Consider the following 13,894-nt stretch of genomic DNA (forward strand, 5'->3'; position numbering starts at 1 on the left):
TCATCCCCTGCTCTCTCAAATTGGTTTGCCCCATGGTCATCAAAATGTTTCATCAAGTGCAGGTGCTACCTGGAGCCTCCACCTGTGCTGCCTCTGAAACACATTGGCAATATGAGACAACTACTGCCACCTGACTTCCCCTTGGTCCCCCTTGGTCACCCATCCTATCACTTTTTCCACAGTCTCATCACCACCAGCTCTGTGCTTCACCCCCTCCACCTGTCCTCCTGCCCTCCACCTATCCCATATCCTTTCTACCACTAGAGTGCTCCTCAAAATCCCTAACCTTTCCACAAAGCACCTCCTTCACCTCCTTGTCCCATCTGAAGACTGGCTACCCTATGGTGTATCACTTCCCTGACCCTGTCAGTGGTGGCTGTCACACATGCGTGTACATCCTAGATATGAAGGTCAGACAAGTAAGTTTGCAAACTCATCCTAGAAAAAGTCCTACATACCTTGCTGCTGAATATCACTATGGTCACCTTTGAAGTATTCCTCTTGGGAAACTATGCACCAATGCCAGCATCTAGTCCACCTTTCAAAGCAATCTTGGAACTCTTTTTCTAGAATAGACATCAGGGCTGTCATTGTAGGGCACACTCAAACACACAACAATAATGAATGCCACTCAGCAATACACTCCCACATGTTGACACAAACTCAGCTGTAAGACACTAGTATACCAAGGTTATAAAACCTGAGTGAGTTGTTTGTACAGTGCTGTCAGCATACGTGCACAGTGGCAAGTTGGCAAATTTACTTGTTAGACTCTCATACTACAACAGCTCTCATGGCCATTCCAGAAAAAGAGTTCCAAAACTGCTTTGAAGGGTGGACTAGGCACTAGCATCAGTGCATAGCTTCCCAAAGGGAAAATTTCAAAGGTGACTGTAGTGATATTAAGCAACAATATTAAGCACTTTTTCCAGGATGAGTTTGTGAACTTAATTGTCAGACTGTGTAAGCAAACAGGGCCAGCTAAGCAGCAAGCTCATTCTTGATTGCCATGTCCGATCTGCACTCCTTCACCTCCATATAAAACTTCCACTCCTTTGATGCCCAACCTAGACCACCTCAACACCATTATTTCCCAAGATCTTGTCAGACCTCAGTCATTCTAGTACATGGGTCACAGTCTTTTTTGCTATCCCAGAGGTAGGACAATCCCAAGTGAAGATGACTTCAAGTACATCCAATACACAGTGCCTTCCCACTGACTGCAGGTTCCTCTTCTGAAATCTTAAACTGCACAGCCTGTACTCTGGCTGTGTCCTCCCCTTTCACTTACTCACTATTACCACACTAGATTATTCAACATCACTGAGACTTGATTGTCCAATCCTCCATTTTTTCCCAATCTGCCACATCCACCTCCTAGTCTCACTTCTGTCCCTAACCAACTTACATTTATGATCTGTCACTGAAATCATTTTCCTTCCAATAACCTCAACTCTCTTGACTTCTAATACTGAGCTATCTTCCTTCTCCTGGTCTCCAGTAAAAGTCCAACCCTAGGTAAACCCAGACATGTTAATTCTCAGCTGTTGCACCGAGGCCCTGAGCACTGGTAGAGAAAATAACACACCCATGCAGGCCGATGGAAGTCATCAAGCAAATTCACCCCTAGCTTCTTCTGCCATTCTTTCCTAGCCCATAAACTCACCAGAAGTCATTATCTTGATTTTCCTCTTTTGGTACATTACAGTGGGTGAAGTGACCTTTTACAAAAGGTGAGGCTACCAGCAAATTCTCTCCAGGCCATCCTTCCCCAGGGGATCATCACTCTTTAGCAATTTTCACCAACACAGAAACATGCCCAAATTCTGCTCAGTTTAATTTTTTTACTCAACAGATTTAGGGGGTACAGGTGTTTTTTGTTATAAGGATGAACCGTATAATGCTCAAGTCAGGGATTTCAGTGTACCCATTGCTAATAGTGGGTAGCCTCATCCATTGTACTGGATAGATAGATTTTTATTCCTCATCTTCCTCTCCCCCTCCTTCCTCCTCACGTGTCTATTATACCATTTTGTGAGCACTTATACCCCTTACTTAGCTCTCACTTATAAGTGAGAACATGTGGTATTTGGTATTTGCTTTTCCATTCCTGAGATATTTCACCTGGGATAATGGTCTCCAGTTCCATCTAAGTTTCTGCAAAAGATTTTATTTCATTCCTTTTTATGGCTGAGTAGCACACATACACCACATTTTCTTTATCCATTAAGGAATTGATGGGCACTTGGGATGATTTCTTATCTTTCAGTTGTGAATTATCCGCAGTAAGCATTCAGGTGCAGGTGTTTTTTTTTTTAATAAAATGACTTAATATACCCAGGAGTGGGATTGCTGGGTGAAATGGCAGCTCTACTTTTAATTCTTTGAAGAATCTCCATACTGTTTCCATAGCAGCTGTACTAGATCACATTCCCACCAACTCTGTATAAGCGTTTCCTTTTCATCACATCCATGCCAACATTTATCATTTTTTTCAGTAATATCCACTATAATGAATGAAGGTATTATCTCATTGTGATTTTAATTTGCAGTTCCCTGATGATTAGTGATGTTGAGCAATTTTTCATATGTGTGTAGGCCATCTTCCTTTGAAAAAAATTTGTTCATGTCTTTTGCCCACTTTTTCATGGGGTTATTTGCTTGTTTCTTGCGAATTCTTTTGAGTTCTTGGTAGATTCTGGATATTATCCCTTTGTTGGATGAATAGTTTATGAATATTTTCTCCCATCCTGTAGGTTGTCTATGTACTCTGTTGATTATTTCCTTTGCAGTGCAGAAACTTTTCTGTTTAAGTCCCATTTTTTATTTTTATTGTTGCTGTATTTTCTTTGGTGGTTTGAGTCTTTGTCTAGACCAATATCCAGAAGAGTTCTCTCTGTTTTCTTCTAGAATTTTTATGGTTCCAGGTCTTATATTTAAGTCTTTAACCCAGCTTGAGGTCATTTTTATATATGGTGAGAGATCGGGATCCAGTTTCATTCTTCTGCATTTGGCTGTCCAATTTTCCCAGCACCATTATTTGAATAGGGCATCCTTTCCCCAGTGTATGTATTTGTCTATTTGTTGAAAATCAATTTGCAATAGCTATATGGCTATATTTTGGAGTTCTTTATTCTGTTTCACTGATCTGTGTATCTACTACTGTACCAGCACCACACTGTTTTGGTTATTATAGCCTTATGGTATAATTTGAAGTCCAGTCATAAAGTAATGCTTCCAGGATTTTTGTTTGTTTTTGCTTAGTGTTGTTTCGGGCTCTTTTTTTGGTTCCATATGAAGCTTGGGATTGTTTTTTCTAAATCAGTGAAAATTATGCTGGTCTGTTGGGGAGAATTACATTGAATCTATAAATCACTTTGGGCATTATGGACATTTTTGAAACATTGATTCTTCCAATTCACAAGCATGGGATGTTTTTCCATTTGTTTGTGTCATCTATGATTTCCTTCTTCAATGTTTTATAGATCTCCTAGTAGAGATCTTTCACCTCCTCGGGTTAGTAGATTCCTAGGTGTTTTATTTTCTTTGCAGCTATTGTAAACAGTATTGAATTCTTGATTTGATTCACAACTTGACTGTTATTGGTGTTTAGAAGTGCTAATTTGTGTACATTAATTTTATAACCTGAGACTTTGTTGATTTTATCAATTCTATGAGTCTTTTGCAGAAACTTTTAGGGTTTTCTAGATATAAGATAATATGGTTACAAAACAGGGATAGTTTGACCTCCTCGTTCCCAATTTGGATACCATTTATTTCCTTTTCATGCCTGATTGCTCTGGCTAGGACTTCCAGTACTACTGTGTTGAATAGAACTGGTGATGATAGTGAGCATCCTTTCTTGTTCCAGTTCTTAGTGAAAATGCTTTCAACTTTTCCCCATTCTGTATGATGCTGGCTGTAGGTTTGTCATATATGACTTTTATTACTTTGAGATATGTTCCATCTATGACTAGTTTTTTGAGAGTTTTTATCATAAAGAGGTGATGGATTTTATTGAATGCTTTTTCTGTACCTATTGAGATATCATATAGCTTTTGTTTTTAATTCCATTTATGTGATAAATCACATCTATTCATTTGCACATGTTAAATCCTCCTTACATCCCTTAGATGAAACCAATTATGATGAATTATCTTTTTGATGTGTTGTTAGATTTGGTTTGCTGGTATTTTTGTTGAGGATTTTTACATCTTTGCATCTATGTTTATGAGGGATATTGATCTGTATGTAGTTTTCCTTTTTTGTTGTGTCCTTCCCTGACTTTGGTATCAGGGTGACACTGGCTTTGTAGAATAAATTAGGAAGGATTCCCTCTTCAATATTATAGAATAGTTTCAATAGGATGGGTACCAGTTCTTTTTGTAATTCTGGTAGAGTTCAGCTGTTAATCCGTCTGGTCCTGGGCTTTTATTTTTGGGGGTAATTGTTTAAATGCATATATATGTAGGATTGTTATGTCTTCTTACTGAATTTCTCCTTTTATTATTGTCTTTTCTTTTTTCTTCAACAACTGCCAATTTAAAGACTATCTTATCCCATATGACAATAGCTACTCCTGCTTTCTTTTGCTTTCTGATTGCATGGAATATATTTTTCTTTACCCCTTTACCTTGAGTCTATGAGAATTTTTGCAAGTTAAACAGATTTTTTGGAGACAGCATATATTTGAGTTGTTTTTAAAATCCATTCAGCCAATGCTTAAGCATAGCATTAAGATCATTTCCATTCAATGTTACTATTGATATGTAAGATAATATTCTGCTTAACATGGTGATTGCTACTGAGTTGCTGCTTCGTTTTCACCCTTGTCTTACTATTTGTAAGAGCTTTGCATTTTAACTTCAGGTGTTTTTACACTGGTGAATATCAATTGTTCTGTTCCATGCACAGGTGTAGCAATGACAAATTACCTTAGGGTTTGGTTGTCTAGGAAAGACTTTCTCCTTCATTTATGAAACTTAGCTTTGCAGGATACTAAATACTTAGCTATCCGTTATTCTGTTTCGGAAGAGTAAAATGGGAACCCCATCCTTTCTGGCTTGTATTCTCTCTGCTGAGAAGTCTGCTGTTAGCTTGATGGGCTGACAGGTTTTCTTTGTTAAGTTACTTGAAGCTTTTGTCTCACAGCTTCTAAGACAGGCATCCTCAAACTTTTTAAACCGGGGGCCAATTCACTGTCCCTCAGACCGTTGGAGGGCCGGACTATAGTTTAAAAAAAAAAAAAACAACTATGAACAAATTCCTATGCACAATGCACATATCTTATTTTGAAGTAAAAAACAAAACAGGAACAAATACAATTCATACCGCCTCATGTGGCCCGCGGGCTGTGGTTTGAGGACCCCTGTTCTAAGCTTTCTCCTTCATTTTGATTTTAGCCAGATTGATACCCATATGCATTCGTGATGTCCTGTTTGTCTGAATCTTCCAGGTGTTCCATGAACTTCTTGCATCTGGATGTTCAAATCTCTAGTGATACAAGGAAAATTTTCCTCCATTATTCCCTCAAATTGGTTTTCTATGCTTTCTGCTTTCTTTCTTTTCTCTCAGGATGCCTATGATTCTTATATTTGTTTGCTATATATACTCTCATATTTCTCAGAGAGATTATTCATTCTTCTTGAGCCTTCCTTCTACATTTTTGACTGGGTTAATTTGAAAGCCTTGTTTTCAAGTTCTGAAATTCTTTCTTGTGCTTTTTCTAGTCTGTTGTTAAGACTTGCTCCTATATTTTGAAATTCACGAAATGACTTTCATTTCTAGTTGTTATATTTTTCTTGTATTGTAATATCTATTTCTTTAGTGAATTTTTCATTTATCCTCTGAATTTTTTTGTGCTTGTTTTCAACTTTCTTATCAATCTCCTTGATCTTATTTTCCATTCATATTCTGAATTTCATATTTCACATTTCATTTTCCTTTTGGTTGAAGCACATTGCTGGAGAACTACTGTGATCCTTTGAGGATGTCAAAACTGCCTGTTTTTTCATGTTGCCAGAGTTCTTATGCTGATTCCTTCTCATCTGGAACCTCTTCTCTCAGCCCAAGTTGGATAGCTTTATGGTACACATGGTCTCCTCTGCTGGGAACTCCATTGCGCTGTCCCAAATGTGGTGACTTGTGCACACACGTAGAGACCTTCGTGTCATCCACCCGTTTTGTCAAGTGTGAAAAATGTCACCATTTTTTGGTTGTGCCATCTGAAGCAGACTCAAAGAAAGCAAAATTAAAGAACCTGAATCAGCAGCCAAAACTGTAAAATTGGCATTCCAACAGAAACCACCTCCACCCCCCAAGAAGATTTACAACTACCTCGACAAGTGTGTTGTTGCCAGTCATTTGCTAAGAAGGCGCTTTCAGTTGCTGGGTACAATCATTATAAGAGAATATATAATAATATCCCAGCTAATTTGAGACAGCAAGCAGAAGTTGAGAAGCAGACATCATTAACACCTAGAGAGTTAGAAATAAGAAGACGGGAGGATGAGCACAGCTTTACAAAATTGGTTCAGATTGCTGGAATCAGCCCACATGGTAATGCTTTAGGAGCATCAATGCAGCGACAGGTAAATCACAGATAACTCAGGAAAAACAAGGAGGTGAACTATTGGATTCTTCTCATGATGACATACACCTTGAAAAAAGTAATATTTTGCTGCTTGGGTCAGGTAAAACCCTACAGGCACGGACATTAGCTAAATGCCTTGATGTCCCTTTTGCTATCTGTGATTGTACAACTCTGACTCAGGCTGGATACGTAGGTGAAGGTATTGAGTCTGTGATTGCCAAACTGCTCCAAGATGCCAATTATAATGTAGAAAAGGCACAACAAGGAATTGTCTTTCTGGATGAAGTAGATAAGATTGGCAGTGTGCCAGGCATTCATCAGTTATGGGATATAGGTGGAGAAGGCATTCAGCAAGGTTTATTAAAACTACTAGAAGGCTCAATAGTCAATGTTCCAGAAAAGAATTCCCGAAAGCTACATGGAGAAACAGTACAAGGTGACACAACAAACATTCTGTTTGTTGCATCTGGTGCTTTCAATGATTTAGATAGAATCCTAAGCAGGAGGAAAAATGAAAAGTATCTTAGATTTGGAACACATTCTAATCTGGGAAAAGGCAGAAGGGCTGCAGCTGCTGCAGACCTTGCTAATCAAAGTGGAGAATCAAATACTCATCAAGACACTGAAGAAAAAGATCGATTATGACATCACGTGGAAGCCAGAGAGTTCACTGAATTTGGCATGATTCCTGAGTTTGTGAGAGGGTTGCCTGTGCTAGTTCCTTTGCATAGTTTAGATGAGAAAACACTTGTACAAATACTGACCGAGCCACGTAATGCCATTATTCCTCAGTACCAGATCTTATTCAGCATGGATAAGTGGGAGCTGAATGTTACTGAGGATGCTTGGAAAGCTACAGCCAGATTGACACTAGCATGAAAAACGGGTGCATGGGGCCTTTGGTCTATAATGGAAAAGCTGTTATTAGAACCAATGTTTGAAGTCCTCACTTCTGATATCGTTTGTGTGGAGGTTGACAAATAAGTGGTAGAAGGAAAAAATAAACCAGGGTACATTCAGACTCCAAAAAAGAATCCTCTGAAGAGCCGTATGACTCTGGGGTTAAAGAAAAAGGATGGTCTCGCCAAGCAGATGCTGCAAACAACTGTCAGATTCCTGTCCTGTAGATAAAGCTTTTCCTCCTCCTTTTGTTTAGGACCCTAACTGTCTCTGCAGTCTGATATTAAAGGCATTTGGATCTGTCTTGTTTACCATACGTGGTCAGATAAGCCTTTAAGAATCAGATCATGTATATTACTGTAACATCACATTGATTTATACAGAGGACATTAGGTGCACTTTAATGATACAATGTCAGAAATGTGCATTATTTTGGTTCAGTTTTTTAAAGAATGCTTTAACAAAATTCTTAGGTATTCTTTTAAGCAATGCAGGTATTTCAATAGCTGTGAGTTTTACAATAATGTTACTCTACAAATGGGAAAATAAATTCTTTAAAAAGTAAAAAAAAATTCTTTCAATGCCAGACAAAACTCTAAACTCCTAACCAAGTGAAAATAATTGAATGATGGAAGACTTGTTCCCTGATACATCACTTCCTTCATCTGCAGCAGCTGCTGCTAACAGTGGGTAGCAGCCCTGCTATGACACATTAAGACCTTCTTTATTTAGCCGCTACCTGGTAAGTCCTGCTGGCTCCCTCAAAAACTGCAGCTGGAAAAAGCTCAAAAGCTGTTGGGCTCGCCCATCCTTCCTAATCTAATCTGCCCCCCTTTTGCTTAAAGTGACGATTTCCTGAAACTAGATCTTTACATTTCCAAGGATCAAAAAGTAGGGTGAGTAGGGAAAAAAAGAACACTTGGAAAAAATCATTATTTTTACCCACAGAAGCATTTATCTGAGGACCACTTATAGTAGAAATAGCACTTACCCTTCTTGCTAATTTATAACGTCTGAACTTCCAGTTCCTACCCAGTATTAAAGAATGAAAATGCCAGATGATGAAATAATATCACACACGATTTTTTTTACATGAGATGATATATTTAAAATCCTGGCATGTAGCAGGTGGTCAAGCAATGGTTGATATTGTTGCTATAGCAGATAGGGTTAATATATAGTAGGCACCACGGCAACTGATTTTTAATTAATTTAAGTATGTGGAACTCTGGATGGAAAGTCTGAACACAATATGTCATCCGAATCAAGAGGATGAGGTGTATTTGAAGGAAGTTATACACAAAGGAGAAGCTCTGGAAGGGGGGGGGGGCTTATAAGTAAAAGAGGAAACCGAGAAGAGACATTTGCTGGGCGGCGTCTGTGGCTCAGTGAGTAGGGCGCCGACCCCATATACCAAGGGTGACGGGTTCGAACCTGGCCCCGGCCAAAACTGCAACAACAATAACAAAAATAGCCGGGCATTATGGCAGGTGCCTGTAGTCCCAGCTACTCAGGAGGCTGAGGCAAGAGAATTGCCTAAGCCCAAGAGCTGGAGGTTGCCATGAGCTGTGATGCCACAGTAGCCCAAGAGCTGGAGGTTGCCATGAGCTGTGATGCCACAGCAGTCTACTGAGGGCAACAAAGTGAGAGTCTGTCTCTAAAAAAAAGAAAACAGGGCGGCGCCTGTGGCTCAGTCAGTCAGGCGCCGGCCCCATATGCCAAGGGTGGCGGGTTCAAACCCAACCCCGGCCAAACTGCAACAAAAAAAATAGCCGGGCGTTGTGGCGGGCGCCTGTAGTCCCAGCTACTCGGGAGGCTGAGGCAAGAGAATCGCTTCAGCCCAGGAGTTGGAGGTTGCTGTGAGCTGTGTGAGGCCACGGCACTCTACCGAGGGCCATAGGATGAGGCTCTGTCTCTACAAAAAATAAAAATAAAAAAAAAGAAAACAGGGCGGCGCCTGTGGCTCAGTCGGGAAGGCACCGGCCCCATATACCGAGGGTGACGGGTTCAAACCCGGCCCGGCCAAACTGCAACCAAAAAAAAATAGCCGGGCGTTGTGGCGGGCGCCTGTAGTCCCAGCTACTCGGGAGGCTGAGGCAAGAGAATCGCTTAAGCCCAGGAGTTGGAGGTTGCTGTGAGCTGTGTGAGGCCACGGCACTCTACCGAGGGCCATAAAGTGAGACTCTGTCTCTACAAAAAAAAAGAAAACAGTATGAGATCTAACTGAAGAAAGAACGGATTTGGGGTGTGGCCCAGGGCCTGTGAAAGAAGACAGGCAAATGCAAGACGGGAGAAAGCCTGGGCTGAGGCTTCCGTAAGAAAATGACAGAAGAGAGAACAACATCCTCACCAAGCTGGGATGAAGGAAACAAGGTCGATGGCACTGGCTGGCAAGATAAAATAGCAAGAAGGATTTTCTAAGGCCACAGATGGAGACAGCGGCTGAGATGTGGCCAGGCGCCTGTGATTTGGGGTAAAAGGTACTCTGAGAGTCAAACACAGAAAAGCACCTAACTCCTCCAGATCCTAAAGCAGGGGTCCTCAAACTTTTTAAACAGGGGGCCACTTCACTGTCCCTCAGATGTTGGAGGCCCAGACTATAGTTTAAAAAAAATAGAAAAACTATGAACAAATTCCTATGCATACTGCACGTATCTTATTTTGAAGTAAAAAAACAAAATGGCAACAAATACAATCGCACCGCCTCATGTGGCCCATGGGCTGTAGTTTGAGGACCCCTGTCCTAAAGAAATAAGGAACTACAGGTTTTTTAATCTGGAATTTGAGAGTAGGAACCAGGACTTGACAGATGGACTTCATCTAAGGGTCAGAAACAGAGCAAAGGTCAGCCAACCAAATAGAGGTTGTGCATCAAGAGGTGGGGTGGGGTGTGGGAAGAGGGAGGATTACTCACTGCTGTGGCTTGTAGTAAAGGAAGGGGATTTAGCTCCATAAGCTGAAGCAAACACAATTCAGCCATGTGAACATCACATCCCTAGGCCATTTACATCAAATACTCATTGAACGACTACTAGTGTGTGCCTTGGAAAGGCTTAGAAAACGCAGGAAAGGCCAGTCCCCAGTTAATAGTAAGAAGAAATGTCCCTACCGCTTCCTAGGTAAGGGAGGTAAAGAGTAAACTTAGCCAGGGGAAGGATAGGAAGTCTTACCCTATTTTTGATAAATAAAGGTTTATGTGGTCCCCTTGGGCTTATCTGTTTTTCCACAGTTTCAGTGGGGAGAAGCAGAGGAAGAAATAACAAAAATATTAGGAAGAAATGATCATTCCTCTCCCATTTTTGTATTTTTAACAAATTGCCCCACTAGAAAAAATTTTTCCTTGGTGCCATAGTGTGTTTTATTAGATCAAGTTAGGTCAAGAGATATGTGAGTTATATATGCTTCACAAGGCCCCATGCTCAAAAATAGTGTAAGTTAAATATATACAACTCACATGGAAGTTAATTGTGTTAAGAATTATTTAATATAGCTGAATCTTTAATTAAGGTCTACTTCCTTATCATTTCCCTACCCTCTACAGTGTTAAATCCCATCATCTCCTGGGAGGCTGCCCTCACAGCTATTTCCAGTCTTATCCATGCTAACAAGTACAGTGTTAGTACAACCAACAGCAATCATAGAGCACTAGTGAGTCCACTGCTAAACTCGGACTGCTGACTCTCAGGCAGGCCTGGATTCAATATGCCTTCCGAGGGAGGCTCTGTGGAGAAAGTGAGAAAGGAAGCAAGAACACCTACCAGCACACTCCTCCAGGGAGCACAGGGAGGTCTCCAAGGGCATTCCAGGGCAACCAGGTCTGGTGGGGAAGGAAGTGAGACACACTCGGCGACGCTCTCTGACACCATCCCCACATGTGGTGCTACACTGGCTCCATGGCTGCCACAGTCCCCAAGTTTCTGCAAGGACATAAGTCATGCTTTTAACGCTAGTTCATTTGAGATTCAGTATTTAACTGTACCCAAATGAAGCAGTGAAACGCACATCTTAAGCCTTGAAAAGTCAGTGAGTAAAAACATTCCCAGAGATGAAGAAAGCTGGAAAGAATGTTGCTCCTAACCTTACGACAAAGAAAAGCTATATAACTGACATAATCTTAACTTTCCTAGAACCCTCCAGAGAGCTAAAGTTGCAGGGCAACCAACTATCCTACAGTATAGGAAAGATAGGCTCTTCCGATGCAAGATGGGAAGCAGCACTTGTTTACCTTGGACAAGTGCCAGACCCCCTGTAAGCTATTGTAAAGAATTCATCTAAAAAATGTAATGAACTGCTTAAAGCCTAGTGTGGACTAGCAAAGAATATAGAACTCTGAGAAGCCACATACACAAGTAGAATTTATACCCCCTTGCAGGCTCTTCACAGATGTCACCAAATGCTCACAAGAAGGACTGAGGGCAGGGACAAGCCCAGACAAAGCCTCCCGCATAATGGAGGGCTGAAGAGGGAAGGGGTAACACTGAGGAGAAGACATGAAGCCTCATCCAGACCCTTCTCCCATTTCCTCTACCAAATAAAAGCCTCAGCCACTGGGGAAAAGGCAGCAAACCCTGTCATCTGAACAGTATGAGTAAGACCAAATGTTCCTAAGGAATGGAATAAGAAAAACACCTTTACCTTTGGGGAAGAACCAAAAATATCTTAGGCCCAGACTACAAGAGATCTGCTGAAAAGGGGTAGGATCACCAAGAAGGCCCTATCCCTGAAACTTAGGACACAGAATGTGCCTCAGAATGTGCCTTCCCCACTTCAGGCTAGCAAGTAGCAAGTATGAAATGCTAGGGGTGGGGGGAGCCAGAGGTGAAAACCGCTCAGATATGCAGGCTCAAGCTTAAAGCTGAGGATGAAAAGAAGCATGGAGAAAAACCTCTGGCAATGAAACACCTTCCCTAAACAAAAGTCGCACTAGAAAATTTTGGTATCTATTATGCACTGAGGGCAGCCTCAGCAACAGGAAAAATCCAAACATGGCTCAATTCCTTACTACATGAACCCAATATTCATACTATAGACCTAGAAAAAACAGAGGTAAGCCCATTCCAGGCATAAATACCTCCGTGTCTTCAGTTCCAAACTAGATGTCCAGCTTTCAACCCAAAATTACAAGACACACAAAGAAGCAAGGAAAAAAGAATAAACCATCTAATGACAAAGTGATCACAAGAACCAGACTCAGATATGTATGTCTGACCCAGACATTAGAAGTATAAGAGAGAATGTAAAATAATTAAAGACTAGTAAGAGAGGTGAACAAGATGCATAAACAAATGGAAAATTTCATCAGGGAGTTGTAAACTAGAATAAAATGGAAATGTTTGAATTTAAAAATAGGTAACATGGAAGGCTCCATCAATAGACTTTACACAGTTTTGGAAAGAAATAATAAACGTGAATAAAAGTCAATAGAAATTACCCAAACTGAAAGACGAAGAAGGAAAAAAACGGGTGAATAAAATAGGAAACCCAAGATAGACTCTCATACATGTGATTTGAATGCCAAGAGGAAAAAGAGAGTACAGCAGAAGAAATATTAGAAGAGAAAATATCCAAGAATGCTCCAAAATTAATGAAGTACACCAAACCACAAGTCTAAGACACTCAGAAAACACCCAGTAGGATAAATACAAAAAAGCAAAGAAAAACTTAGACACACTACACTCAAACTGCTAAAAAAACAAAAACAAAATCTTGAAGGGTGCGGCAGGGGTTGGGGGTGGTGGAAACATACCACATGAAGAAGAATAAAGGTTAAGAATCACAGCTGACTTCTTGTCAGAAACTATGTAAGCCAGAAGAAAATAGAAAGACATCTCTAAATTAGTTTAAAAATTACAACCAAATAAAAAATATCCTGTGGCTCAGTGAGTAGGGTGCCGGCCCCATATACCAAGGGCAGCGGGTTCAAACCTGGCCCTGGCCAAACTGCAACAAGAAAATAGTCGGGCGTTGTGGCGGGCGCCTGTAGTCCCAGCTACTCGGGAGGCTGAGGCAAGAGAATTGCGTAAGCCCAAGAGCTGGAGGTTGCTGTGAGCTGTGTGATGCCACGGCACTCTACCAAGGGTGGTAAAGTGAGACTCTGTCTCCAAAAAAAATAAATAAATAAAATAAAGTAGAAATATTTTTCCAGACAAATAAAAATTGAGAGAATTGATTACCAGCAGTCCTTCACCACAAGAGATGTTGAAACAAATCCTTCAGACAGAGGAACATGATACCAATCAAAAACTTACATCCATACAAAGAAATGAAGAATGCTAGAAATAGCATATATAGGTTAAAAAGGTAAATATAAAATTTATTTTTTCCAACTTTTACTTTTTCGAGATGGAATCTCACTCTGTCACCCCGGGTAGAGTGCCATGGGGTCATCGAACTCCTGAGCTC

General features: G+C 40.7%; 1 protein-coding gene and 1 pseudogene across 8 annotated transcripts in view; one reads left to right on the top strand and one right to left on the bottom strand.

Annotated features, from left to right (window-relative positions):
* The window catches only part of THSD1 (thrombospondin type 1 domain containing 1), a 33,725-nt gene that overhangs the window by 2,278 nt on the left and 17,553 nt on the right, over positions 1 to 13,894 (bottom strand). For 7 of the 8 annotated variants that reach the window (XM_053563102.1, XM_053563103.1, XM_053563106.1 and 4 more), the window contains one exon: positions 11,251 to 11,409. The exons of the other annotated variant lie outside the window; for it this stretch is intronic. In XM_053563102.1, the coding sequence (XP_053419077.1) occupies positions 11,251 to 11,409 (159 nt within the window). The remainder of the gene's footprint in view (positions 1 to 11,250; positions 11,410 to 13,894) is intronic. 8 annotated transcript variants of the gene reach the window in all.
* On the top strand, positions 386 to 7,719 carry LOC128566974 (ATP-dependent Clp protease ATP-binding subunit clpX-like, mitochondrial; annotated as a pseudogene).

The sequence above is a fragment of the Nycticebus coucang genome, chromosome 15 (genome assembly GCF_027406575.1).
Source record: "Nycticebus coucang isolate mNycCou1 chromosome 15, mNycCou1.pri, whole genome shotgun sequence".
NCBI lineage: Eukaryota > Metazoa > Chordata > Mammalia > Primates > Lorisidae > Nycticebus > Nycticebus coucang.